At 44.3% G+C, this 25,586-nt stretch overlaps 1 protein-coding gene across 3 annotated transcripts in view; it reads left to right on the top strand.

Annotated features, from left to right (window-relative positions):
* BTK (Bruton tyrosine kinase) overlaps positions 1-25,586 on the top strand; it is a 265,703-nt gene that overhangs the window by 85,698 nt on the left and 154,419 nt on the right. For all 3 annotated transcript variants that reach the window (XM_075184676.1, XM_075184675.1, XM_075184674.1), the window contains exon 3: positions 4,248-4,346. In XM_075184676.1, the coding sequence (XP_075040777.1) occupies positions 4,248-4,346 (99 nt within the window). The remainder of the gene's footprint in view (positions 1-4,247; positions 4,347-25,586) is intronic.

Raw genomic sequence — 25,586 nt, 5'->3', positions numbered from 1 at the left:
AACAGTAGACATTTGTACCAGATTTGTCCATAATTAGTTTGCCTTTCTATCTGTTTCCAGTGTATTACTTGATTGCTGCCTCACCATTTTACCATTATGTAGTGATAGCAGATTGCAAGCCTAATTGAGAATAAAGGTTAAGCCTACTTCTCATCCCCTCTCCCCATTTTAAGTTATGATATATGGGACAGTTAATGTTAATGTATGTTTATAAAATTAAACATATCATATCATTGGAGCTGTTCTTAAATTTAGCCAGGTGGGTTTTACTAGGCACCAGGGCCGGACTGGCCATCTGGCACTTCTGGCAAATGCCAGAAGGGCCGGACTGGCCATCTGGCACTTCTGGGCCGGTTGCTAGCTGGCCAGCCCCATCGCTCAGCGCACAGACTGTCATGTCAGAATCCGGCATGACAGCCTGTGCGCTGAGCGGTGGGGTCGGCACTACACTTGCTTCCTAATTGCCGCGCGTCCCCTCCTCCTCCCCTCCGCTCCTATGAATGGCTCTGGATGGCTATGATGTCATCACACAGGGACATCTTACGTACTACGAGGCTTGCTCAGTGCTGGGACTATGATGTCATCACACAGGGACATCTTATGTTCTATGTGGCTTCCTCAGTGCTGGGGCGATGAAAAGAAAGTAATGACCCGCGCTTATTACTGCTACATCTCCTATAGTCTAGGTCAACTGGCTGGCTCGGTTTATTATAGTGCTTTACCCAGTCACATAGTCCTGGTTTCCTAGAACGGTCCATTAAGCCTCTAGACAGCTTCCTCCCAACTATCCACACACCAAAGCAATCATAGGTAGGACGCTGGATGTCAGGAAGGTGGGTCTGGTGCCAGGAGATAGACCCAACAGTTCTGGAGGGTGGAGTATTCATATTGTTCATTAAATGATCTTTAATGTAACAGCAGAATTTTAATCAAACAGCAGCAGTGATTTATAACCAATGATAATGTTTGTCATTCAACAATATCAGACTCCCAAAAAAGAAAAAAGTTCCCCTACATTCTGTATGAACGCCATTGTTAGATGTGCCAGTAACATCAAAGCCTCATCCGCACCAGAATCACCATCTACCTGTAACCTGCAGAGGGTAATAACTGTGGGATATAGCTTCTAACAGCACATTCAGCACTCCCAGCCCAGTGTCTGCGGGCATACTGAGCACGCTGGCAGCAGCTGATATGTACAGGAGGCAGGAACAATCTCTGGTTACAAGGTGCGCTCCTTATCCTAGCTCCAGATTTTTCTCATCAGCCTCTTTAAAGGGAAACGGGCACCTGCACACTGGAGGCAGCCATACAGGGAAATACTGCCACTGATGAGGCACAAAGTGCCTCCTGCTTCAACGATGTCCCTGCAGAGTATTCCTCCAGCCACACTTTAATCCTACAGAAATGTGTATATAGAATGTTTGTCTGTGATAGGTATCGTCCCATGTAAAAGAAGAGACTGTACACAGCGCTGCAGAGCGAACAAGGTAAGGGGAGGAGGAGGGGGGTAGTTTGTGCGACAGGGTATCTATTTGTGTGTCAGGGTATCTATTTGTGTGCCAGGGTATGATTATAGTGTAACAAAAAATAACACAGAATTTGCTGACAGGCGCCAATAAAAATGGGATCGACAAAGTTAAAAAATATATAAATCAAGCTCTGAATGACAATGAATACAAATAACCAAAAAAATAACCCCAAAAAAAAAATATCCAAAGAATGACCTTTATGATTTTAGTGTGTATGTGTGTAACAGTGTAACTATAGTATGTGTGTGACAGGGTATGATTATAGTGTGTATGCATGTGACAGGGTATGATTATAGTGTGTATGTGTGTGACAGGGTATGATTATAGTGTGTATGTGTGTAACAGTATAACTATAGTATGTGTGTGGCAGGATATGATTATAGTGTGTATGTGTGTGACAATATAACTATAGTATGTGTGTGACAGGGTATGATTATAGTGTGTATGTGTGTAACAGTATAACTATAGTATGTTTGTGACAGGGTATGATTAAAGTGTGTATGTGTGTGACAGGGTATGATTATAGTGTGTATGTGTGTGACAGGGTATGATTATAGTGTGTATGTGTGTGACAGGGTATGTTTATAGTGTGTATGTGTGTGACAGGGTATGATTATAGTGTGTATGTGTGTGACAGTATAACTATAGTATTTGTGTGACAGGGTATGATTATAGTGTGTATGTGTGTAACAGTATAGCTATAGTATGTGTGTGTGTGACAGGGTATGATTATAGTGTGTATGTGTGTAACAGTATAACTATAGTATGTGTGTGTGGGCCGACGTATGACCATAATGTGTGTATAATGTGTATAATGTGGGAGGTAGGCTGTTAATCTAATAGGGAATTGCAGGTGGGGGCTAATTATTGGGTGCTATTCTATTTGTGGGGTGATGGTGGGGCAATTTAATAGTGGGGCCTATCAATTTCAGATGGGGTGATTGGATTTTTAATTTAATGCTGGTGTGGTTTGGAGAGAGGGGAATAGATTTATTTATTAAATGGGAATACTATTTAATGTCAGGGCTAGTTGGAGGGAAATAGATGTATTTATCAAATGTGAATACTAGTATTTTAATGTTGTGGCTGCAGTGAGGCCTAATTTTAAAACATGGATGATATATTGATTTAACACCAGGGCTAAATTTCATGTACTCATTTTTTTCTCCAAATAGGGCATCCAACATTCCAGGAACCAGACAAGCAGCAACTGATCTAAAGACACCAGCAGCCACAAGTGGTGACAATGACAAGACAGGTAGGAGAGTCCAGGACAGTCTGGCAACTGTTCTGAATTTGGTGGATGACTGTCCCACTTAGTCAGGATTTGGTCTGATTACAAGGACAGTTGGGAGATATGTCCTGCTTCACACTGTACTGCTTGTTAAGGCAGAACTGCGTGCACCTAACAGTAGTGCACACAGTATTGCCTTTGTATTTGTCAAAAATTTGTCTAATAGCCAAATTACATCATAGGAGCCCCCCTGACTTAAGTGCCCGGGCCCCCCGAGCCTTAATCCAGTTGGTCAGCAGAAGGATCTGTGCTCCGTCCCGGACAGGGCACAGCCTGCAGAGCAAGCCGAGGAGCTCTAAGTCTCACGAGATTTATTAATCTCGTGAGACTAAGAGCTTCCCTGCTCATTCTACAAGAATGTCAGCAGCATCAGAAGCATAGATAAGTACAGTGGGCTGGGGGTGTCATAATGTATCTGGGGGGGTGGCGTAATGTGGATGGGGAGGGTCTGATAAATGTAATGTTTTATTATAATGTATGTATCAACGCAACATTTTGACCACGCCCCGAACTTAATGTAGCTACCCCCTTGGCGGCACCGCCACTGAACTGCGGCACACATTTTTTTTCCTGCTAATCAACAGAGGTGGGCCTGTGTGCTTTAAATGCCAGGGCTGATTTTTAGTCCCAGTCCGGCCCTGCTAGACACTGCTCTAATCTATACCATGCCAACTAAGAGAGGTATTCTCAGTTGGGTTCATAGGGGTACCCAGGCTATTGGCACCACAGAGACCGTTAGTATATTTCACAGAAAGTACCTACATGATTTTGTACCAACCAGGGGTACCATGTGTGTCAGGCTGGTATATAAGTCTGCCTCTGGTGTGATAAAACAGCTTAACATTAATCTGGTATCTTCACATATTCCATACAAAGGTAAAAGAGCAGACAGTAGGTATTCTAGTAGTTTAAAAAGGAACTGTAGTTATTAATAGCTAATAAGATAAAAAAGTTAATTTCTATAATATGTTTCTCTGGCATTTCAAGACCCCTGGGCAGGTCGAAAATTATATTTTAGTACCTCCCAATATTTTATACCATGCCACATAATATTCATAATAATATGTTTTGACATATTAGTTGTCTCATTTTCCCTTGTACAGGATTTCACTTTGGCGTTTTATTATTCTTACAAAGAAAAAAGGCTCTATATATTATAGGGTGGAAAGGCCTATCTTAGGCGAAAATTGGTGAAAATAGAAATTATTATATTTTACAGATGTAATGCTGTTTCATGAAAATATAAACATAAACAAGTGCTTCTTACAGAATCATGTCTTCATTTGTAATTTAAATACTCATAATATAGAACAAAACTCCAGGATTGTTGTCCGATACTAAAGGAATATTTTTCACAGAGGCTTAGTACTACTAAAGGGTAAATTTGAAGGCAGAATCATGTGTTTTTCTCTTGTTCACAGCGCAAAGGAAGTAAGAAGGGGTCAGTAGACCTAGAAAAGGTTGTATGTGTGGAGTGTGTCGAGCCTGAGGAATATCCCCCACCAGAAAGACAGATACCGGTGAGAAAGCTTCTTCAGAACCCTACCCTGTTTTTTATCACTTGTTTTCTTCAGTATTTTGTTAGTTTAAGTTTTATTTTAATTTGTTTTGGAATATACACAGAAATTGTATAACTGACCCTAATCAGTAAAGACAGAAAAAAACGACAATGTCAAAATATTAGAGATAAAATGGGAGCAACACATACAGAACATTTCAATATGATATTCAACTAATCATGAAAATAATGTTTGGCCTAAAAGACTTTAAGCCATAAACCATGCGGAAACACCTTTTTCCACATGGTTTAGGCATTTTTAAGTAGCATAGCTATAATACTCAGCTGATACTCAGGTGACACCCAGCTGCGTCGACGATACTGGCCAGAGTGGTGCATGTGAGACCCGGTTAGCCAGGTCACACATGCGCAGTGGAACCGAAAGACCAGACTTGGGCTTACAGTTCCACTAATAGAAAAAATAATAATAAAATAAATAGTTTCAAAATAGATAAAAATATATATTTTGAAACTACTGAAGATTGTAAAAATGCTTTATCCAACTAATAAAATATTTTTCATTATTTTTTTTCAGCAAATCTTATTGCCAATGGCGGTTACTTCTAGCGATAGTAGTACTATCGCCAATGTTATCTCATGCCGAAAACACCCATTTTCACCAAAGATAGGGCTTTACACCCTTTAATAAATAGAGCCCTTAAAAAGATCAGAATTGAGGAAAAACAGAATGCCCCTATCACAGATTGCCCTCTATAAATACTTGAAATTGAAATATTCATAAATGCAAAATACAAATCTTGTTAATGTGTGCCTGCCACACCCTCAAGTAAAAATGAACGTAAGTAAATATTATCACACAAAGGAGTATTGTAAGAGAGAACAGAGTCAGGAAACAGTTAACAGGTGCGTTTATCTAGCCTGATGTTAGAAAAACTGCTGAAAAGGGAGTTGAGTCTGTTGTGTTACCATGCCACCGTCCCCTTTCTTTATCCCAAATGCGCCGGTACACCTGGGCAGGTACCCCCGACCTCTGGTACCCCTGCCTTCAGATCAGTGTTGCTGTGGATGGTTCCTCTGGCCTATGACACTGGCCAGAGCTGCCGGTAGCGGGCAAAGCATTGGTACTGGGGTGCTGGGTCTTATCTGGCTGTTCTGAAGTTAACGGATTAGAGTGGTCTAATCTGTGGTCACAGGAAATATAGCAGCTAAGTAGATGTCTATCACATACCAGGCCCGCCAATCGTACAGTCCGGTCCCGGTCTGCTCACCTGGGGGGTCTTCTGTTTCGGTTCCCCATTGGGGAGATGCCGCGGGCTCCACTGTCCGGCGCCATCTTCCTTCCGGTCTGTGCATGCACAGATTGGTTCTTTAACTGTTCCTATTCACTCCTATTGGCTGGAACTCTCTAATGGTTGCATTACTTAAGGACACCTGTTTCATTAATTCACTGCTAGTTCTTTAAGGCTTTTCCCCTGTGTGGATGTGTTACTCCTGGCTCCAGTATTCTCAGAAATACCTGAACTTCTGCCTCACACTGGTATACTATTCCTGATCCAGTAGCAGTGCTCACCAGCAGGGTAGGGTTGGCAGACTTTAGCCCAGGGTACAAGCACACAGCACTGGCCCATAAGTAGCGGCCCATCCTTAAAGGGTGCTTTTTGGTACAATATATATTTATCTATATAAAAAGAGGCTATTTAAGTGTTGCTTAATGCATATAAATATTTTTAAGCCCAGACCCAAAGCTGGATTAAGGCTCTGGGGGGCCTGGGCACTTTAGACAGGGTAACCCCCTATGATGTAGCATGGTTATCATTTTAGACAAATACACAGGCAATACTTTGTGCACTACTGTTAGGTCTGCCTTCGTGAGCCAGGGGCGCACGCAGGGGGGGTTTCTGGTTCTCCAGAAACCCCTCCCCTCTGCGAAGAACAGTGCACCTTCATAGAAAGACTGTACTATACAGCAGCCGCGGCGCTGTCAAAGAAGCGTCCGCGGCGGTGCTGAATTGTAGTACAATACAGCACCGCCGCGGACGCTTCTTTGACAGCGCCACGGCTGCTGTTCAGTGTAGTGCCGCCGAAGCTCTCTCTATATGTTTTTTTTGGGGGGGGCGGGGAATCCGGCGTGCACCGCTGATGTGGGCGTCGCTTCACCTTAATTCACGCCCACTAGCTGGTTCTAAGACTGTTTGACACTCTGATTGGGTGCCTGCTTATATCAGCTAATACAGCATCTGTAAGCACTAGAGTGGGATTTGTCTGCATGCCGATCTGGAGCTCTTAATATCAGCATTTTTCAGGTAAATATATGAGGAAATTTGATTTTAAATATAGAAACATTCATGTATCACACATTTGATGGTTCTAATATCACAATTTAGTTATGTTTGCTTTTGCCTGATGGGTATCTGTGTTTTATGTTTTTTTCTTACTTTTGATCTAAATTATTGCTAATGTATATTCCTCTTTTACATACCAGCAGTATATTCAAATCTGATGATTATAAGTTAAGTAATTTATACTATACATTTAGTTACCACATATAATTGAATTTCTTTTTGGTACTTTATTAGCTTACAGTCAGCCCAATACTATATTATTATATTATATTATTGATGTCACTTTCATTGTTTTACTAGTATTTTATATTTTGTGTGTCTCTTTGTATGACCCTGCTTTGGAAGGATTGCTTTGTTTCTGCTTGGGTAACCTTGTTTTTGGGGGGAGCTAGCTATCATGCATTAGCTGTTATCAATTAATTTGCCTCATGTGACATAAAGTTGAAATTATATGAATAATTATATTATGCAAGATGTTTTATGTAATGCCGGTATTATGCTTTAGAATAACCATTGACAGAAGAGCATATTTTTAAATAGGATATTTGTCTTATATGTATTAATTAACACCAGGAGGTACCATTTGTCATTGTGTGATATAAGGGTATAAAATTGACATAGGTCTCTATACGCTGATAGCATATCACTTGTGATCTCCATCCTGGATTGCACTTTACTTTGGTTAAACCATGCTGGCTGCGTGAGCCACCTTGTCTGGTGCACCTGATTTAAAACCAAGAGCTATAATCTGCATATACTGTATATGTGTGAAATATTGAGTGCAAAGCATTCAGAAGTTATGTTAGACTAGCCAGAAGTGCTTTCAGGTTCATGGTATACTACTTGCTACAACAAGTGTGCAAGGCAATAGTTAAGGTCCAGACAATATCTCTTCTCTGAGAAAAGGGTTCAGCTAAAAACTAAGGAATGGTTAAGTAGGTTGTTCACTACAAGGGTATAACATTTTAGGGCTGTTCACCTACATATACCTAATTAGTATACAAATTTAACATAATTAAAATTAAGCACATTATTAATTCAAAAACATCCCACTAAAGACTCATACATGAGTCACAAAGCTAATCCCCACGTCTATATGGGTCTTGGTAAACCCCCATCTGTATTACTGTATTTTAGCTATTGATATTCTTAGTAAGTGGTACATTGCACTGCATAAACAGCTTTTCATATATCATGTACCTATCCCTTTTTCCAAACAGAACCCCAAAATTCCAGGACCCAGACAAGTATGTAATGAGCTTAAGACACAGGCAGCAGCAGGTAGTGTAAGCCGCAAGAACATTTAGGAGAGAGCAGCACAATCTGCCAACTGTCCTGATTCTGGTGGGGCCGTCCTGATTTTTTCTGTGAATGTCCTACTCAGTCAGGACTGTCCCCACTGCATGGACAGTTGGGAGTTATGTCCCACTGTTTTGCTTGTGAATGGGAAGCTCTGTGCACCAAACAGATAACACACAACATTGCCAGTATATTTGAAGTGCGTGGGAAGTGGTTGAAGAGTGGCGTAGCACTGGCTAAAATGATAGCCATGTCCACTATATGATGGTCATGTCAACTCTGGTGGCGTGGAGTGGAAACCCCCCTCTAGAAATCCTGGGTTTGCCCCTGTGAGCAGTACACGGTGAAGCGGGATATAACTCCCAACTGTCCTAAGTGAGACAGTCACCCAAATTCGGGACTGCCCCACCAGATTCAGGACAGTTGGCAGACTGTCCAGTTTTCTCCTACCTGTACTTGTCACTGTCACCACTTGTGGCTACTGGTTTCTTCAGCTCATTTGCCACTTGTCTGGATCCTGGAATATTGGAAGCCCTATTTGGAGAAAAAAATGGGTACATGAAATTTAGGAAAGTCTGTATAATACTGTTACTGCCTGAACTGTAAACTGTACTACTAAAGTCAACTTTTGTGAGTATCTGCATTCTGTTGTTATCATCTTTAATAAACAAAAACCTGTTTAAGAAATAAAAGCGTTGGGGCTTAACATCCACATTAACACCGCTGTATACCTCTAATTCCATCAGAAGGTATAACCAACACGTTATAGTACTCCTGATACAGTACCAGTGCTCACCAGCATCCCTGAATCTAAGTATACAGTTTGCAACAGTTCATTGTATGCTCCTGCTTCTGCCATAGAGCTCTAAGCGATATCTCAACTTTTTCCGCATACAGTTACTGTTTCTGATCCAGTAGCAGTGCTCTGGTATTCTTGCTTGTATTCTTGGCCATCATCTCTGTATTAGTCCTACATTAGACCTCGCCTAATACCAGTTAGGGAGACTGTGACTTGAGGCTCGGAAGCAACCAAGCCCATATCCCCTTGCAGGGGTCACTGGTGAATACCTTCCGAGTTGTAAAACTCCACACCTCTCTAACAGGTAGTGCCAAACTAGGCTGGTCTAAAGGGTCTTCTGATCCTAGAGCTGTGACAGTGTCAAAGTAGGTTCCTTAAGCAGTTGATGTTTATTAGCTCAGGAAGTCACAGTTAGATCCACTAGTTGAAGGTACTAGTGGCATCCAGAAAGGTACAGATGGAATAATACATTACATGGTCAAACAGTCCGCTGTTTATACAGATTTACACAGATACCCTGGCAGGAGGTAAACCAGCCTCCTGCCACTCTAAACAATCCAGGTCCTTCATGCAGCCTGCACATAAATTAGCTTGGAGGTGTTTAACACCTTTTTACATTGCTACTAGCGGTGCCACTACGTCTGCGGTTTTTTATTTAATGTTTACTATCAGGATATAACTTTATATTATTTTTGCTTTCAGCACAATTGAACTTGCAAAATTCACATTCATCTGTGATCACTTGCATCCTGAGTCTTACAAATCTAGGGAGTCTACTATTAAAGTTATTTTATATTTTTACCAATTAAACATTGTCCAATACGATTGTTGTGGTTCCAACGCACAAAAATATTTAATTGCAAAATATAGCAGGATTTTACAGCAAGCCATTGTTACACATTAAATATGTTAAAATAAAGCAGGAAAGTATAAAAACACCAAATACATTATATCTTCCTTATAGGGTTCACCCAAGTTCAATGAATGCAGCCATGCTCTCAGGATCAAAGAGAGCTAGAACAAAGGCCAGCATGCTTGTATATAGTGTACAGATAACACTTAGTGAGGTCATTGGTCCAGGGTTAATGATATTCCAGTTCCTTACAAGTTATAGGTCAGTTCATTTGATCCTTACAAAGGGTGAGGGGCAAATTCCCCCAACCCATTGTTCACAAGTTTTGACTCTGAATGACCAGTTCAAACTGACCCACACAAAAGTCATTTTGAGTATTAACCTCATATTGCTTGTATCTTGCGATTGCTAGATGCGATCGCTACTCTGTCCACACCGGGTTAATGCTGGTGAAATAAGCTTTAATATAAGATCAAACTCTTTACCTTTTAAAACATTTGAACCATAAATACCTTTACTACAGTATTATATATGCATAAATAAACAATCTAATACATTTTGCTAATAAATAAATGTGGATTGGAAACTTAATAAATATGAACTATATATAAGTGAATGTGCAAGTGTATGCGTGCATTATTTATCGTGCGATTGCGTCAGGACACGTGGCGTACTGAATGCAATCACGCGGTAAAACAATATTAATCAATATGCTTTCATCCAATTATTCGACTTTGACACTACCAGCAAGCCAAATGACCCCCTCCTGTTCTTTCAGGCAAGACAGGCGTGTTGGTCACTTCACATGAAAAGACTTAATTAACATGAGATTACCTGTCTCCAGACATTGCTAGACCCAAACATGACATCTGTCTCCGAAGTCAAAACATTTCCATACCAAGCACATACTAATATAGAAAGTCAAGTACATTAGCAATGATATACATTGGCACGCCGCCAAATAATTTAAATATAGTTAGACAATAAGTTATTTATAAGTGAGCCAGCCACTGAAAGTCTTTCAAAAGAGTAAGCAGAGGCTATCTCAAGGAGCAGCACTACATTATTAAGGTCAGGATACAGTCACAGTGGGGCAAAAACTAGTTGGGTACCTAATTTAATAAAAATTAAAGATGCTCACTGACCCCCGTGTTTTGGTTTTGGTTTTGGTTTTTGTTTTGGATCTGGATTAGCTTCGTGTTTTGGTTTTGGCAAAACCGTCCTTGCGTCTTTTGGTTTTGGTTTTGGTTGGTTTTGTTTTGCAATTTGTTAAAAAATTCAATTTTTTGGGGCTAAAATAACATAATTTAGTGCTCCACCTGTTTCTTGGACAAGTGAGGTAATTCTACAGCCAATAAATGTCAACAAACGCTGACCCCCCCGCCTGGATGTGTGCTTTTATTAGACACACACCAATCCAGGGTGCCAGACAAAGAGCCATTGAAATTCATAGCAAAAAGCCAGTTCATCAGTGAGCTTCGAATCAGCTCCAATTCCCACAATCTAGTTAGGTACCTATTATATAAAGTGCTGATTACAAACACAACAAAACACGTGTGGAAGAATGTGGTCTCTAAGAGGCTGACTACTACACACAAAGACATTGCATGGATGGCTATGCCTCTCAGGACATTCATGCACTCCCGGAACCTGTGCCAATATGTCCACTGCCCCTTCTGCATCACCAAAAGAGAAACAGCACAGCGATTTTTTGGGACTTCCCCACTGCAAAGGCACTGTTGGATGCCTTGGAACATTAACATAAGGACAGTGTGCTCAGAACTTGCCTTTCATCCCATTCAGTATTTTATGGATTATTTCCTGGGACCCACATCATTGGGGCAATCCAGCAGGCCTGGAGCCTAATGAAATGATTTAAGGACGCTATTTGGCTTGCCAGGAATCGCCTCATCTTGAAAAGAGAGAAGACCATCCAGGACTGTCGCAGGCTGATTCACAGCCTACTAAGAGACTATAGCACCATTGACAGTCCTGAGGAAGAGGAAGATGATTCATTTTCTGTCTCCCTCTTCTCATTCTCCCCCTATGTGTCTTATTTATTCAATGTAATGTAACACTTGCCTGCAAATTCTACAGGCAAGCTATCTTCCTCTCCATCTTTGACTAATGGCAATGTAGCCATCGTCTTTGGGTGTATATTACACCCTACACCTATAGTTAAAAAGAAAAAGGAGCAGCCTGCAAAGACTATTATATAAATAGAAATGCCCAAAGCAGATGTTCTTGTTATGGCTGACAGGGAGAACCATAAACTTGTAGAACAGACTGTAGAGGTCTTCACCTATAGCAAGCCGCCTTTCCCGTAGAGCTGTACGCGCTCACAGGTACTTAGATGCCTCCAGGACTTGAACTCAAAGTAGTACAAGTTTATGATGTCGCCACAGCACTGGCGAGGGCCAGATAGGAGGCAGAAACGGAGTCCAGTAGTCAGGCCGAGGTCAGAGGGAAACAGCCGACAGCAGCGTGAAGTCCAGACAAGGGTCGGGAGCCGGCAGCAGACAACGTATCCAGAGAACAAACCAAGGTCAGAGGTCACAGGCAATCCAACGGGGTCCAGAAACAAGCCAGGGGTCATACACGGGAAATCAGGTCTAGCAAAATAGCAGAGGAGCAGGGAACAGGGACAGGAGCCTAGCTACACTGGGAGCTATAACTGGCAGTGAGGCTCTGTCCTCACTGCCTTAAGTAGTGAGAAGAACCAATAGGAGCAGAGTGCCAGCGAGACTCCTCCCAATTACAATAATCACAGTATGTAATGCCATGAATAGTAAATCTACGTGCAGTATATACAGATAATGTAAGAGTATATGTGTAAATGCTGCAGAGGCACTTGGTAAATAAAAATGTTTAATTTCTTCTGCGCGCATGCGCCCAGCTGTAGGACAGCTGGCCGGGCGCTGCGGCAGGCGAGACAGAGCGTCCCGATTGTTGCCCAGGCAACCAGGATGTGGGGGGCGGAAGTAACGTCCCGGTCGTCATGGAGATGGCCGGGACGTCCGAGGCAACCAGAGGTGAGTCGCGGCGGCCCATCGGGGAGCCGCGACTCATAACAGTTCTGTTTGGGTCTAGATAATTCCCAGAGATTAAAATTGAAATAGAAAAAGAAGCAGCCTGCAAAGACTGTACAATAAAATAGAAATGCCCAAAGCAGATGTTGTTTAGGTCTAGATGATTCCCAGAGATTAAAATTGAAATAGAAAAAGAAGCAGCCTGCAAAGACTGTACAATAAAATAGAAATGCCCAAAGCAGATGTTGTTTATGTCTAGATGATTCCCATACATTAAAATTGAAAGAGAAGAAGAAGCAGCCTGCAAAGACTGTACAATTAAATAGAAATAGCCAAAGGCAGTTTGGTGTCTGTCTGTGTATGACACCCTACACTTATAGTTAAATAGAAAAAAAAACAGCCTGCAAAGACTGGACGATCAATAGAAATTGTCAAAGCATCTTTTCTGTTTGGCTCTAGATTACACCCTACACTTATAGTGAAATTGACAAAACAGCAGCTTGCAAATACTGTACGTTAAATAGAAATACCCCAAGTCCTTTTTCTCTTTGGGGGTAGACTACACCCTACTCTTAAAGTGAAAGTTTTAAAAAGATGTTGTCGTCATCATCTTCAGCATCATCCTCACCCTCATCAGTCTGTACATCATCATCACAGACTATTAATTCATCTCCGCTGGAATCCGCCATTAGAGAACTGTCAGTACTTGGATGTATTTGACGGTAAAGGCCTTCCTCGTGGAAGATGTAGTTCATTTTAATGAACATGATCTGTTCCACATTTTACGGAAGTAACCTCCTACGTTGGTCAATGACAAGGTTCTCGGCTGTGCTGAATTCTCTTTCAGAGTACACACTGGAGGGTGGGCAGCTTAGGTATTCCAAAGCAAGTTTGTACATGGGTTTCCGAATGGCTTATTTTTCTCCCAGTATGGAAAGGGACTGTCTGACATTTCCATATCAATTAACTCTTGAAAATAATCCTCCACCATCCTTTGCATGTTAATAGTAGGAGTGGAAGGAGTTATGTGCAAGGTCACACATTTTTTGGTAAAATCTTTCAAACCAGCCCAGTTATCAAGCTGTTGTGGTCTGCCCCCTGCATCATCCCTGCTTCCCTTTGGAAAGTGCAATGTTTTCCGTGCAGCAGCTGCCTGACAAACTGTAGGAGGAGATGTCGTCAAGCCAAGGCCCAGTTCAGCGGACAACTTGCTGAGCAATAGCTCCTTGCAAATGTTTACATCTCGGTCATTTTGAAGCAAAGAATCAATGTAGGTCTTAAACCTAGGATCAAGCACAGTCGCCAAAATGTAGTGATCCGAGTTCAAGATTTTAATAACTCTTGGATCATTGCAAAGCGAATTAAGTACTTGATCTACAAGGCCAGCATACTTTGCGGAATTGCTTTCTTTCACCTCCTCCTTCAGTTTGTCAAGCTGCTTTTCCAATAGTCGAATCTAGGTTTTAGGAACCCCCACAGCCAGCAACACAAAACCCGGAGTCTACTCAGAAGCCTGGTTTTCGCTGGAGCCCCTAGTGGTGGGGACAGACTTGGCCGCAGGCAGCTGAGGGTCGTGAATTGTGCGCTGACTGGGGAGAACCCAGCGATAGAGGATAGGAGCAATAGCAGAGTGAGGTCCAGGCAAGGGTCGAGGCTGGCAGCAAACAGAATATCCAGTACACAGACCGGGGTCAGGGGTCACAGGCAAATCAGCAGCGTAGAAGTCCAGGCAGAAAAGTCAAAAGAGCACAGGCAAACAAACGAAGTCAGGAATCAGGCAAAAGGTCGGCAACAAGTAATCAATCCAAAAGGTAACAGCAACCAGGAACAGAGCAGGCTAGTCAACAGCAAGCAGGAACTATAACCGGCAGGGAGGGCTTGTCCCTTCCTGCCTTATAAACAGATGTCCACCAATCAGGATTCCTCCTGCACTGCAGGTAATCTAGCCCAGCTGGGCTATAATCTACATGATGTGCGCACGTGCCCGGCTGCCCTAGATGCCGGGACGTGGCGCTGAGGGCAATGAGCATCCCGACCGTTGCCTAGGCAATGGCCGGGAGCTGGAGGAAATGACGTCCTGCTGCTCAGTACCCGGAAGTGAGTCGCGAGTCGCGGCAGTGGCCAGAGCTGCCGCGGCTCGTAACACTAGGGAATGGCTAGTCTGAACTAACTTCACATGTCACAACTTCAAATGGTTTCAGCACCTTGCACAGCACAGAAAATATTCCCCACTGTGCAAGAGTGAAAAACATTACCCCTCCTTGCCAATGTCATGGCTTGTGCAATACGCTTGGATGGCTTTGCTCTGTTTCTCCATCCTCTGAAGCATGTACAGCCTGGAATTCCATCTTGTTAACACCTCTTGCTTAAGTTGGTGGCAGGGCAAGTTAAATTGTTCTTGGAGCTGCTACAATCTCCTACATGCTGTGGCAGAATGTCGGAAATGTCCCGAAACTTTACGGGCCACCGAAAGCATTTCCTGCACCTCACGGTTATTTCTCAAGAAGCTCTGCACCACCAAGCTTATTGTGGGAGCAAAAAGGGAATGTGATGGAATTCACCCAGCTGTAATGCTCGCACAATATTGTTGGCATTATCAGAAATGACATATCCCGGGGAGAGTTTAAGTGGTATAAGCCATGTATCAATGACATCTCTTAGTTTTCGTAACAAATTATCAGCAGTATGCCTGTTAGTGAAGCCGGTGATACAAAGAGAAGCTTGCCTGTGACAAATGTTATGTAGTGGTGTACATGCTGCTGCTGTTCCTCCTGGTGAAGGAGAATGACCAACCCAGTGGGATCTCACAGTAATATAGTCTTTGGTTTGCCCACTCCCACTTGTCCACATAGATGTGGTTAAGTGTACAGTGGTCAGAATGGCATTTTTGAGCCCAATTACTACATTTTTACGAACGTTTTGGTATAATTGCGGAATAGCTTTACGGGAAAAATGGTGTCGCAATGGAATTTTTTAATGCGGACACAAAAACTCAATTAACTGTGAAAAAACAGCTGCGTTTATTGTGGATATTGGACGCAGATCTAACACTAGTGTCAGGAGCCGCGGCGGCCTCGAGCACCGCCGCGACTCACTTCCTGCCTGGGTGAACATTCCGGCCGTCTCCATGACGACCGGGGCGTCACTTCCGGTTACTCGGTCCCAGCCATTGCCAAGGGAACGACCGGAGGCCGAGTGTATCAAGCGGTGCGCCACGGCAAGTGATGCAGCCGGGCGCATGCGCTAGGGTATAGCCTGCGGGCTAATTAATGTCTGTGAATGATCATTAGCCTAAGCCCTAATTGGCCAAAATCTGTATAGAGGGCTTAGCCTCCCTGATGGTTATAGCATCCTAGTGTGTTACTTGTGCTGACCTGTTCTGATATTCTGCCGGATTCCTGTTTTGACCCTTTTGCCTGTTTACTGGATTTTACCTTATTGCCTGTGACCCTGACCTTTTGGCCTGAACCTTGGATTCTGCTGATTTGCTCGTGACTCCGACCCTTGGGTTGTTTTCTGACTATTCTACCTTGCAAGTGACCCCAGACCTTGGCTTTCGTCTGACCATCCCTTACCATCTAGACTGTCTTCAGGCATGCGCTGCAGTTAGTGTAACAAACCTACACTATATTGGAGTTAAGTCCTGGGGGCATCCGAGTACCTGTGAGGGCATCTAGCTCTAAGGGAAAGGTGGCTGCTATAGGCAAAGACCTCCGCCAGTCCGTTCTGCAGGTTCGTTATCTGACCACTAGCAGCCTAACATTATAACCGGCCATGCAGGATTATGTCAAAGAAAACCTTCAAAAAGGCTTAATTAGGCCATCAAAATCCCCAGTGGGAGCTGGTTGCTTCTTTGTTTCCAAGAAGGATGGTGGACTCCGTCCCTGCATAGACTATAGAGGCCTTAACAAGATTACTGTTAAAAATACGTACCCATTTTCTCTCATCTCGGTCCTGTTTGACCAACTCAGAGGTGCCACCATCTTTACCAAAATCGACCTTCGCGGGGCATACAATCTCATCTGCATCAGAAAAGGAGATGAGTGGAAGACGGCCTTCAATACTCAATCTGGCCACTATGAGTATCTAGTTATGCCATTCGGTCTCTGTAACGCACCAGCAGTCTTCCAGGATCTTATTAACGATGTTCTTCGGGAGTTCCTGGGTCAGTTTGTGGTGGTATACTTGGATGACATTCTGATATACCTGCAGTCCATGTCGCAACATCGACTCCACGTTCAACAAGTACTCCGTAAATTACGCGATCATCACTTGTTCGCCAAGCTGGAGAAATGCGAGTTTGAAGTCCAAAGTGTATCGTTCCTTGGGTATATCATATCTTCGTCTTGCTTTTCTATGGACCCCAAGAAAGTACAAGCTATCCTTGACTGGGTGCAACCTGTTAATCTAAAGGCCGTACAAAGGTTCCTGGGCTTCGCTAATTATTACCGAAGATTTATTCAAAGTTTCTCTGATTTGGTAGCCCCCATTGTTGCCCTCACAAGAAAAGGGGCAGATCCAGGCAACTGGTCTCCAGAAGCTATCAGTTCCTTTGAGGCTTTGAAACAGGCATTCATCTCCGCTCCTGTTTTAAGGCATCCTAATCCTGACTTGCCTTTTGTTCTAGAAGTTGATGCCTCTGACGTTGGTGCAGGCGCTTTAATCTCTCAAAAGGATCTTGTAAACCAGCGATTGTTCACTTGCGCATTCTTCTCTCGGAAATTCTCTTCTGCAGAGGCCAACTATGATGTTGGTAATCGAGAACTCTTGGCCATCAAATGGGCTTTTGAAGAATGGCGTCATTGGCTAGAAGGGGCGATCCATGTTATCTCGGTTATTACTGACCATAAGAACCTTCAATATATCGAATCAGCAAAACGACTGAACCCAAGGCAAGCCCGTTGGTCATTGTTCTTTACTCGTTTCCGTTTTACTATCAGTTACAGACCAGGTTCTAAGAACACTAAAGCTGATGCCTTGTCCAGAAGTTTTTCCTCTCATCATGCACCAGCTCCGTAACCACTGCAGATTCTACCATCTACAATCATTCATGCCGGTTTAGCCCAGGATTTGACTTCAACCCTTTACAGATTCCAAAAATTGGCCCCCACTGGAACACCTGCGAACCGCTTATTCATTCCGGTTCACCTTCGGAAGGCTGTCCTCACTGAAGTCCATGATCATAAAACTGCCAGACATCCAGGTATCTTTAAAACAACTGAGAACCTTTCACGTTCAGTTTGGTGGCCAACCATGTCTTCTGATGTCCAAGATTATGTTATGTCCTGTGAAGTCTGTGCCAGGAACAAGTCTCCTAGAAACCGTCCTTACGGTGAGCTTATGCCCTTGTCTGTCCCATCTAGACCGTGGACACACTTGTCAAAAGATTTCGTCGTGGAGCTTCCTGTCTCAGTGGGCTACAATACTATTTGGGTAGTGGTTGACTGCTTCAGTAAAATGGCCCATTTTATACCTCTAACCAGACTCACTAGTGCGCAGACCTTGGCCTCACTTTTTGTCCAACACATTTCCGACTCCATGGTTTACCGATATACATATTGTTTCTGACCGTGGTTCTCAGGTCGTGGCTCAATTCTGGAGATCCTTTTGTTCTCTCCTTGGAGCAAATATCAGCCTTTCTTCGGCATATCATCCACAATCCAATGGACAAACTGAGATGGTCAATCAGTCCCTGGAATAATTTTTACATCTATATACCTCTGAGTTTCACAACAACTGGTCAGCATTATTACCCTGGGCGGAATTCGCATACAACAATTCCTGCCATTCCTCTACTTGTATGTCTCCCGTCTTGGTTTCCATCCCAGATCTAATTCCTTGGCTATTCTTAATTCTTCTGGGCTCCCTGGCATACATTCTACAGCTACTGCGCTAAAGAGCATCTGGAAAAAATGCCATGCTGCTGTAAAAAAAAGCCTCATTTCGCTCTAAAAATTTTGCGCACCAACACCGTAGGAGCCGCTCTTTCAAAGTGGGGCAGATGGTGTGGCTCTCTACCCATAATATCAGGCTCAGACAACCATGTAAGAAACTAGGTCCTAGGTTTATCAGTCCTTTTGCCATTATCAAGCAAGTGAACCCAGTTGTCACTCACCGGACTGTGAGTGCTTCTTCCCGGACATTTAGGAACCGTGGCCGTCCTCCATCCTGAGGGACTGCGCATGCGCAGCCCTTTCCATACCTCCAGTGTATGTTCCTTTAACTAAATTGGCAGATCAGGCAACCTCCCTATATTAAGCACCTGTGGTCAACACCACGTTGCCTGATCTTGGAGTCTCATTCCCCATGAGTCTCTGAAGGTGTTCCTGTGTTTCCTCGTTTATTCAGCCCAGCTGATTCCTGTGGTTTCCAAACCACTTCTACCTCTGTGGTTTCCAAACCACTTCTACTACTGTGGTTCCCATACCACTTCTACCATCTACTGTATCATCGTGACTGTGAGCTGATTCCTATCCGCTGCCTCCGTGCACTACAGTCTTCTAATCACTTCAACTCTACCATGCATCATTGGGACTGTTAGCTGATGCCTATCCGCTGCCTCCGTGCACTACAGTCTTTCATTCACATCCACTCACCTGTTCATGATTGTGACTGCCAGCTGATTCCTATCCGCTGCCTCCGTGCACTACAGGCTTCAACCTGCAACTCGTCTGTGTTTCATCATCGTGACTGTTTGGCTGATTCCTATCCGCTGCCTCCGTGCACTACAGTCTTCAACCTGCAACTCGTCTGTGTTTCATCATCGTGACTGCTAGCTGATTCCTATCCGCTGCCTCCGTGCACTACAGTCTTCAACCTGCAACCCGTCTGTGTTTCATCGTGACTGTTTGGCTGATTCCTATCCGCTGCCCCTGTGCGCTTCAGTCTTCAGCCCTTGTCAACTCTCCCGTGTTTCCTTGAGTCTGCTGCCACTATTGCTACCCGCTACTCTCCGTGACCAACTGTTCCAGTTCAACTCTGCTCCGGTGTCCCATCGTTACTGCACCTGCTGGTTGCTATTGGCTACCTCCGTGTTCCCGCAGAGACCCGCTGCTGTTACTTCTCAGCGCTACTCATCCATCTACTACTGATCCGCTCTCCACGCCTTCCTGTGTTCCCTGCTGGTCTACCTACCTGCGCTGCACCTGCCAGACCACCGCTTCACCCATCCAGGGACTTTGGATCCTGCCGGCCTCCTGCCCTTCAGGTATCTCGGCACTCCTGTCTGACTGCCTTCTCCTGAACCACGGTATGCATACTTCCCATTGACTGTGTTGTGTATTGCATACCTTGCTGGACTGTGTTGGTTCTCCTCTGGAGTGTACTATCCGCTGACTCTATTGCCATCATTGACTGTGTTATCTCATGCTGGATTACTTCAAGAGACTTTCTACATTGACAGTGTTGTTCAGTCATTTATACATTTATATTGTGCATATTACTGTGGATCAAAGTCAAGGTGCCCGTGTATATATTGTGTTGCAGTTTCTCCCCGTGCACCTCCTCACATATATATTCAGTGGTACAACTTGCTAGTGACAGACCACTGACTCCTGTTTACAGTTTCACCCGTTCCAGTATCCTCTCACATAGCAGTGGTACAACTTGCTAACGCAGACCACTGACTCCCCGGATACCTCCACTTGGATTCCATTCCTTCACTCAGACAGCGGTACAACTTGCTATCCGCAGACCGCTGACTCCCATCACCTCCTCGTTTCTGTTGGACATTCCTCCTCACTATAGCAGTGGTACAACTTGCTACCGCAGACCACTGACTACCTTCACGTGTCCGTTGTCCATACAGTTCCTCGTGTAATACTACTTCCATATTGCCAGTGCTGCTAGTCATAGACTTTCCTGAGCATCTCATCATCTGCTATTTCCTGTTCCGTGATCACCCTGCTACCAGAGTACCATATTACCACCTATACTGCTCTGGTAAGCCTATCACCTGGTGATCCCTGGGTAAAGACTCCTAGTGCCCGTGACAGTAAGATCAGGCCATGACAGACCCAGATACGGAACCTACAGCCAAGGAGATGCTGCAGCATCTGGTCAACCGTGTGGAGCAACAGGATGCTCGCCAACAGCTGTTACTTCAATGTTACCAATCTTTAACCTCCCAAGGAACATCTGGACAGACTGTTACAGCTAATGTTGAAGCTCCTGTGCTTTCCTCCGTTTCCCCAGTGCCATCCCAGGTGTCTACAGTTCCTACGCTACACCTGCCTACTCCGTCAAAATATGACGGGGACCCCAAAACTTGTAGAGGTTTCCTTAACCAATGTTCAGTCCATTTTGAACTTCAACCTCAAAATTTTTCTACCCATCGTTCCAGAGTGGCCTATCTTATCTCATTGTTTTCTGGACAAGCCCTGGCTTGGGCCTCCCCTCTGTGGGAGAGAAACGATCCAATTCTACAAGATAGTGCCAAATTCATTTCCACGTTCCGAAGTGTGTTCGATGAACCAGGTCGTGTGACCTCCGCTGCTTCCAGCATTCTTCGTTTGCGACAAGGCTCCCATACAGTAGGACAGTATGTCATTCAATTTAGGATCTTAGCCTCTGAACTTCAGTGGAACTCTGAAGCATTAGTTGCCGCCTTCTGGCAGGGGCTTTCCGATAAAATTAAGGATGTACTGACTACCCAAGAACTTCCTTCGTCACTAGAAGATTTGATCTCTCTTTGCCATCGTGTAGATATGAGATTTCGTGAAAGAGAGTCTGAGAAAACAACGGCTGTCAAAGCACCTCTTCGTTCTAACCCTCAATTTCGTCCAGCTCCATCCTCTGCGATTCCCATGGAGATAGGACGTTCCAAATTATCTTCAGAGGAGAGGAAACGAAGAGTAAAGAATAGACTCTGTATCTATTGTGCTGATTCCACGCATATGCTCAGCTCTTGCTCTAAGAGATCGGGAAATGCCAGGCCCTAACTAGTTCTGGAGAGGTGAAGTTAGGGTCCCTGGAGTCCTCTCCATTGTCTATGAAATCTAAAGTCTGCGCTTTTGATGTTACGATTTCCTTTGCTACCAAATCCTTTGAGTCACAGGCTTTGATTGATTCCGGAGCAGCAGGAAATTTCATTTCTAAATCACTAGTGAATCAATGGTCCCTACCAGTGATCACTTTAAAAACACCCATTACTGTGACGGCTATAGATGGATCACGCCTCATCAATGGTCTCATCACCCAGAGTACGTCTCCAGTAACCCTTCAGATTGGTGTACTACACCATGAAGAAATTTCGTTTTTAATTCTTCCAGTTACGACAAGTCCGATTGTCTTAGGCCTTCCATGGCTTCAGTGTCACTCTCCCCAGATTGACTGGCGCACCCCTCAAGTTACGTCTTGGGGGTCTGAATGTCACCATCGTTGCCTCTCTCAAGTTATTCCTCTTAAAGTACAGCAATCTTCCATCTCATCTTCCTCCCCGGGACTCCCTCCTCAGTATGCTTCATATGCCGATGTGTTTGATAAAGCTCAGTCTGAACGTCTTCCTCCTCATCGTTCTTGGGATTGTCCGATCGACCTTCTACCTGGCAAGACTCCTCCCAGGGGTCGGGTCTATCCTCTCTCGTTACCTGAAACTCAAGCCACATCTGAGTACATACAGGAGAATCTCCAGCGTGGGTTCATTCGACCTTCCACCTCTCCCGCTGGAGCTGGGTTCTTCTTCGTCAAAAAGAAGGATGGATCATTACGCCCTTGTATAGATTTTCGTGGACTCAATGCCATTACTATAAAGAATCGGTATCCCATTCCGCTGATCACTGAGCTATTTGATCGCATCAAGGGAGCTCGGATATTTACTAAGTTGGATCTTCGTGGTGCCTACAATTTAATTAGAATCCGTTCCGGTGACGAATGGAAGACCGCGTTTAACACCAGAGATGGGCATTACGAATATTTAGTAATGCCCTTCGGGCTGTGTAATGCCCCCGCGGTTTTCCAGGGTTTCATCAATGAGATCTTTCGGGACTTATTATATGTATGTGTCGTTGTCTACTTGGACGACATATTGATCTTCTCACAGGACCTGCCTTCTCATCACCAACATGTGGCAGAGGTCCTCTCCAGACTACGGAAAAACTCGTTGTTCTGTAAATTGGAGAAATGTTCATTCGAGTTACCCCAGATTCCATTCTTGGGGTATATAGTTTCCGGAGTTGGCCTGAAGATGGATCCAGACAAAGTAAATGCTGTACTACATTGGCCTCAGCCAACTACTCTTCGTGCCATCCAGCGTTTTTTAGGTTTTGCCAATTACTATAGACGCTTCATTCAAGACTTTTCATCCATTGCATCTCCCATTGTGGCCCTAACTCGGAAAGGGGCTAATACTAAGCAATGGTCATCTGAGGCTCTCCAAGCCTTTCAAATCCTCAAAGAGTCCTTCTCGTCTGCTCCCATTCTGCGACAGCCTGATGTGACACTCCCCTTCTTCCTAGAAGTAGATGCCTCTAATGTGGGCTTAGGAGCTATTCTCTCCCAACGCTCGGAGCAACAAAAATTACATCCTTGTGCCTTCTACTCTCGGGGTCTTCTGCCCGCAGAGAAAAATTATACTATCGGGGACAAGGAGTTGCTGGCCATCAAAGCTGCATTAGAGGAATGGAGATACTTGTTGGAAGGAGCTCGCCATCCGGTGACGATCTTCACGGATCATAAGAACTTGTCATATTTGCAATCTGCTCAATGCTTGAACCCTCGTCAAGCAAGATGGTCTCTTTTCTTTTCCCGTTTTGAATTAATTATAACCTTCAAACCAGCCGCTAAGAACAAGAAAGCTGACGCTCTATCTCGAGCTTTTGTGACGTCCTCTGATGTAGAAGAGGTTCCCAACCATGCTATTCTAGACCCCAAATGTATTTCTCTGGCTGCTTCATCCACCAAAATGCTACCATTTGGGAAGACCCTTGTGCCTCCTACTCTGAGGAGGAAAATCCTTTCGTGGTTCCATGCCTCTCGTTTTTCTGGACACGCCGGTGAACACAAGACCTTTGAGATTCTCTCTCGTAGTTACTGGTGGCCTTCAATGAGGAGAGACGTCAAAGAGTTTGTTGCTTCCTGTGATTTATGTTCTCAGTTCAAATCCTCCCGCAGAACTCCAGCAGGGTTGCTGCGACCACTACCCATTCCGTCCAAGCCTTGGACCCATATTAGTATGGATTTCGTTACTGATTTGCCACCAAGTAAGAATCACAATACTATTTGGGTAGTGGTAGACAGATTTTCGAAGATGGCCCATTTCGTCCCTCTGTCCGGTTTACCTTCCTCGTCTACTCTGGCTGAACATTTCATTAAAGAAATCTTCCGCATCCATGGATGTCCGTCTGAGATTGTGTCGGATAGAGGAGTACAATTCGTTTCCAGATTCTGGCGGGCCCTTTGTAAAACCTTGGGCATACGATTAGCACTCTCATCTTCTTACCATCCGCAATCTAACGGACAAACGGAACGAGTCAATCAAGATCTTGAGACCTTTATTAGGATGTTCTCTTCAGCCAACCAAGACAACTGGGTAGAATTGCTCCCTTGGGCTGAATTCGCCCATAACAACATGTACCATGAGTCATCATCCAAAACTCCATTCTTTGTGGTCTACGGTCACCATCCGTCTTTTCCGGAATTTCCTGCCCTCCCGCCCACCCAAGTTCCTGCTGTGGAGACTGCTTGTCAGACCTTCAAAAATATCTGGTCTCAGGTCAAAACCTGTTTAAAGAAGACATCTAACAAATATAAGTCTTTCGCAGATAAGAAGAGGCGGGCTATTCCACCACTAAAAATTGGAGATCGTGTCTGGTTATCTACCAAAAATATTCGTTTGAAGGTTCCATCTATGAAATTCGCCCCTCGTTTTATTGGTCCATATAGGATCATTCAAGTTATCAATCCAGTATGTGTTAAACTTCTTCTTCCTAAGAATCTTCGGATCTCCAATGCCTTCCATGTGTCCTTGCTCAAACCTCTCATCATCAACCGTTTCTCGACTCCTCCCTCAGCACCGCAGCCAGTTCAAGTTCATCAGGAGGAGGATTTCGAGATTACTGAGGTATTGGATGCAAAAATTTCGCGAGGAGTCCTCCGTTTCCTCGTTCATTGGAGGGGCTTTGGTCCTGAAGAGCGTTCATGGATCAAAGCTGAAGATCTTAATGCTCCTGCCCTTCTGAAGAAGTTTTATGCCAAAAATCCGGACAAGCCCGGTTCCAGGCGTTCTGTGCCCACCTTTAAAAGGGGGGGTACTGTCACTCACCGGACTGTGAGTGCTTCTTCCCGGACATTTAGGAACCGTGGCCGTCCTCCATCCTGAGGGACTGCGCATGCGCAGCCCTTTCCATACCTCCAGTGTATGTTCCTTTAACTAAATTGGCAGATCAGGCAACCTCCCTATATTAAGCACCTGTGGTCAACACCACGTTGCCTGATCTTGGAGTCTCATTCCCCATGAGTCTCTGAAGGTGTTCCTGTGTTTCCTCGTTTATTCAGCCCAGCTGATTCCTGTGGTTTCCAAACCACTTCTACCTCTGTGGTTTCCAAACCACTTCTACTACTGTGGTTCCCATACCACTTCTACCATCTACTGTATCATCGTGACTGTGAGCTGATTCCTATCCGCTGCCTCCGTGCACTACAGTCTTCTAATCACTTCAACTCTACCATGCATCATTGGGACTGTTAGCTGATGCCTATCCGCTGCCTCCGTGCACTACAGTCTTTCATTCACATCCACTCACCTGTTCATGATTGTGACTGCCAGCTGATTCCTATCCGCTGCCTCCGTGCACTACAGGCTTCAACCTGCAACTCGTCTGTGTTTCATCATCGTGACTGTTTGGCTGATTCCTATCCGCTGCCTCCGTGCACTACAGTCTTCAACCTGCAACTCGTCTGTGTTTCATCATCGTGACTGCTA

The sequence above is a fragment of the Mixophyes fleayi genome, chromosome 9 (genome assembly GCF_038048845.1).
Source record: "Mixophyes fleayi isolate aMixFle1 chromosome 9, aMixFle1.hap1, whole genome shotgun sequence".
Lineage (NCBI taxonomy): Eukaryota > Metazoa > Chordata > Amphibia > Anura > Limnodynastidae > Mixophyes > Mixophyes fleayi.
Note: the sequence above shows the minus strand (reverse complement) of the source record. Positions and strands in the feature narration are given on the sequence as shown.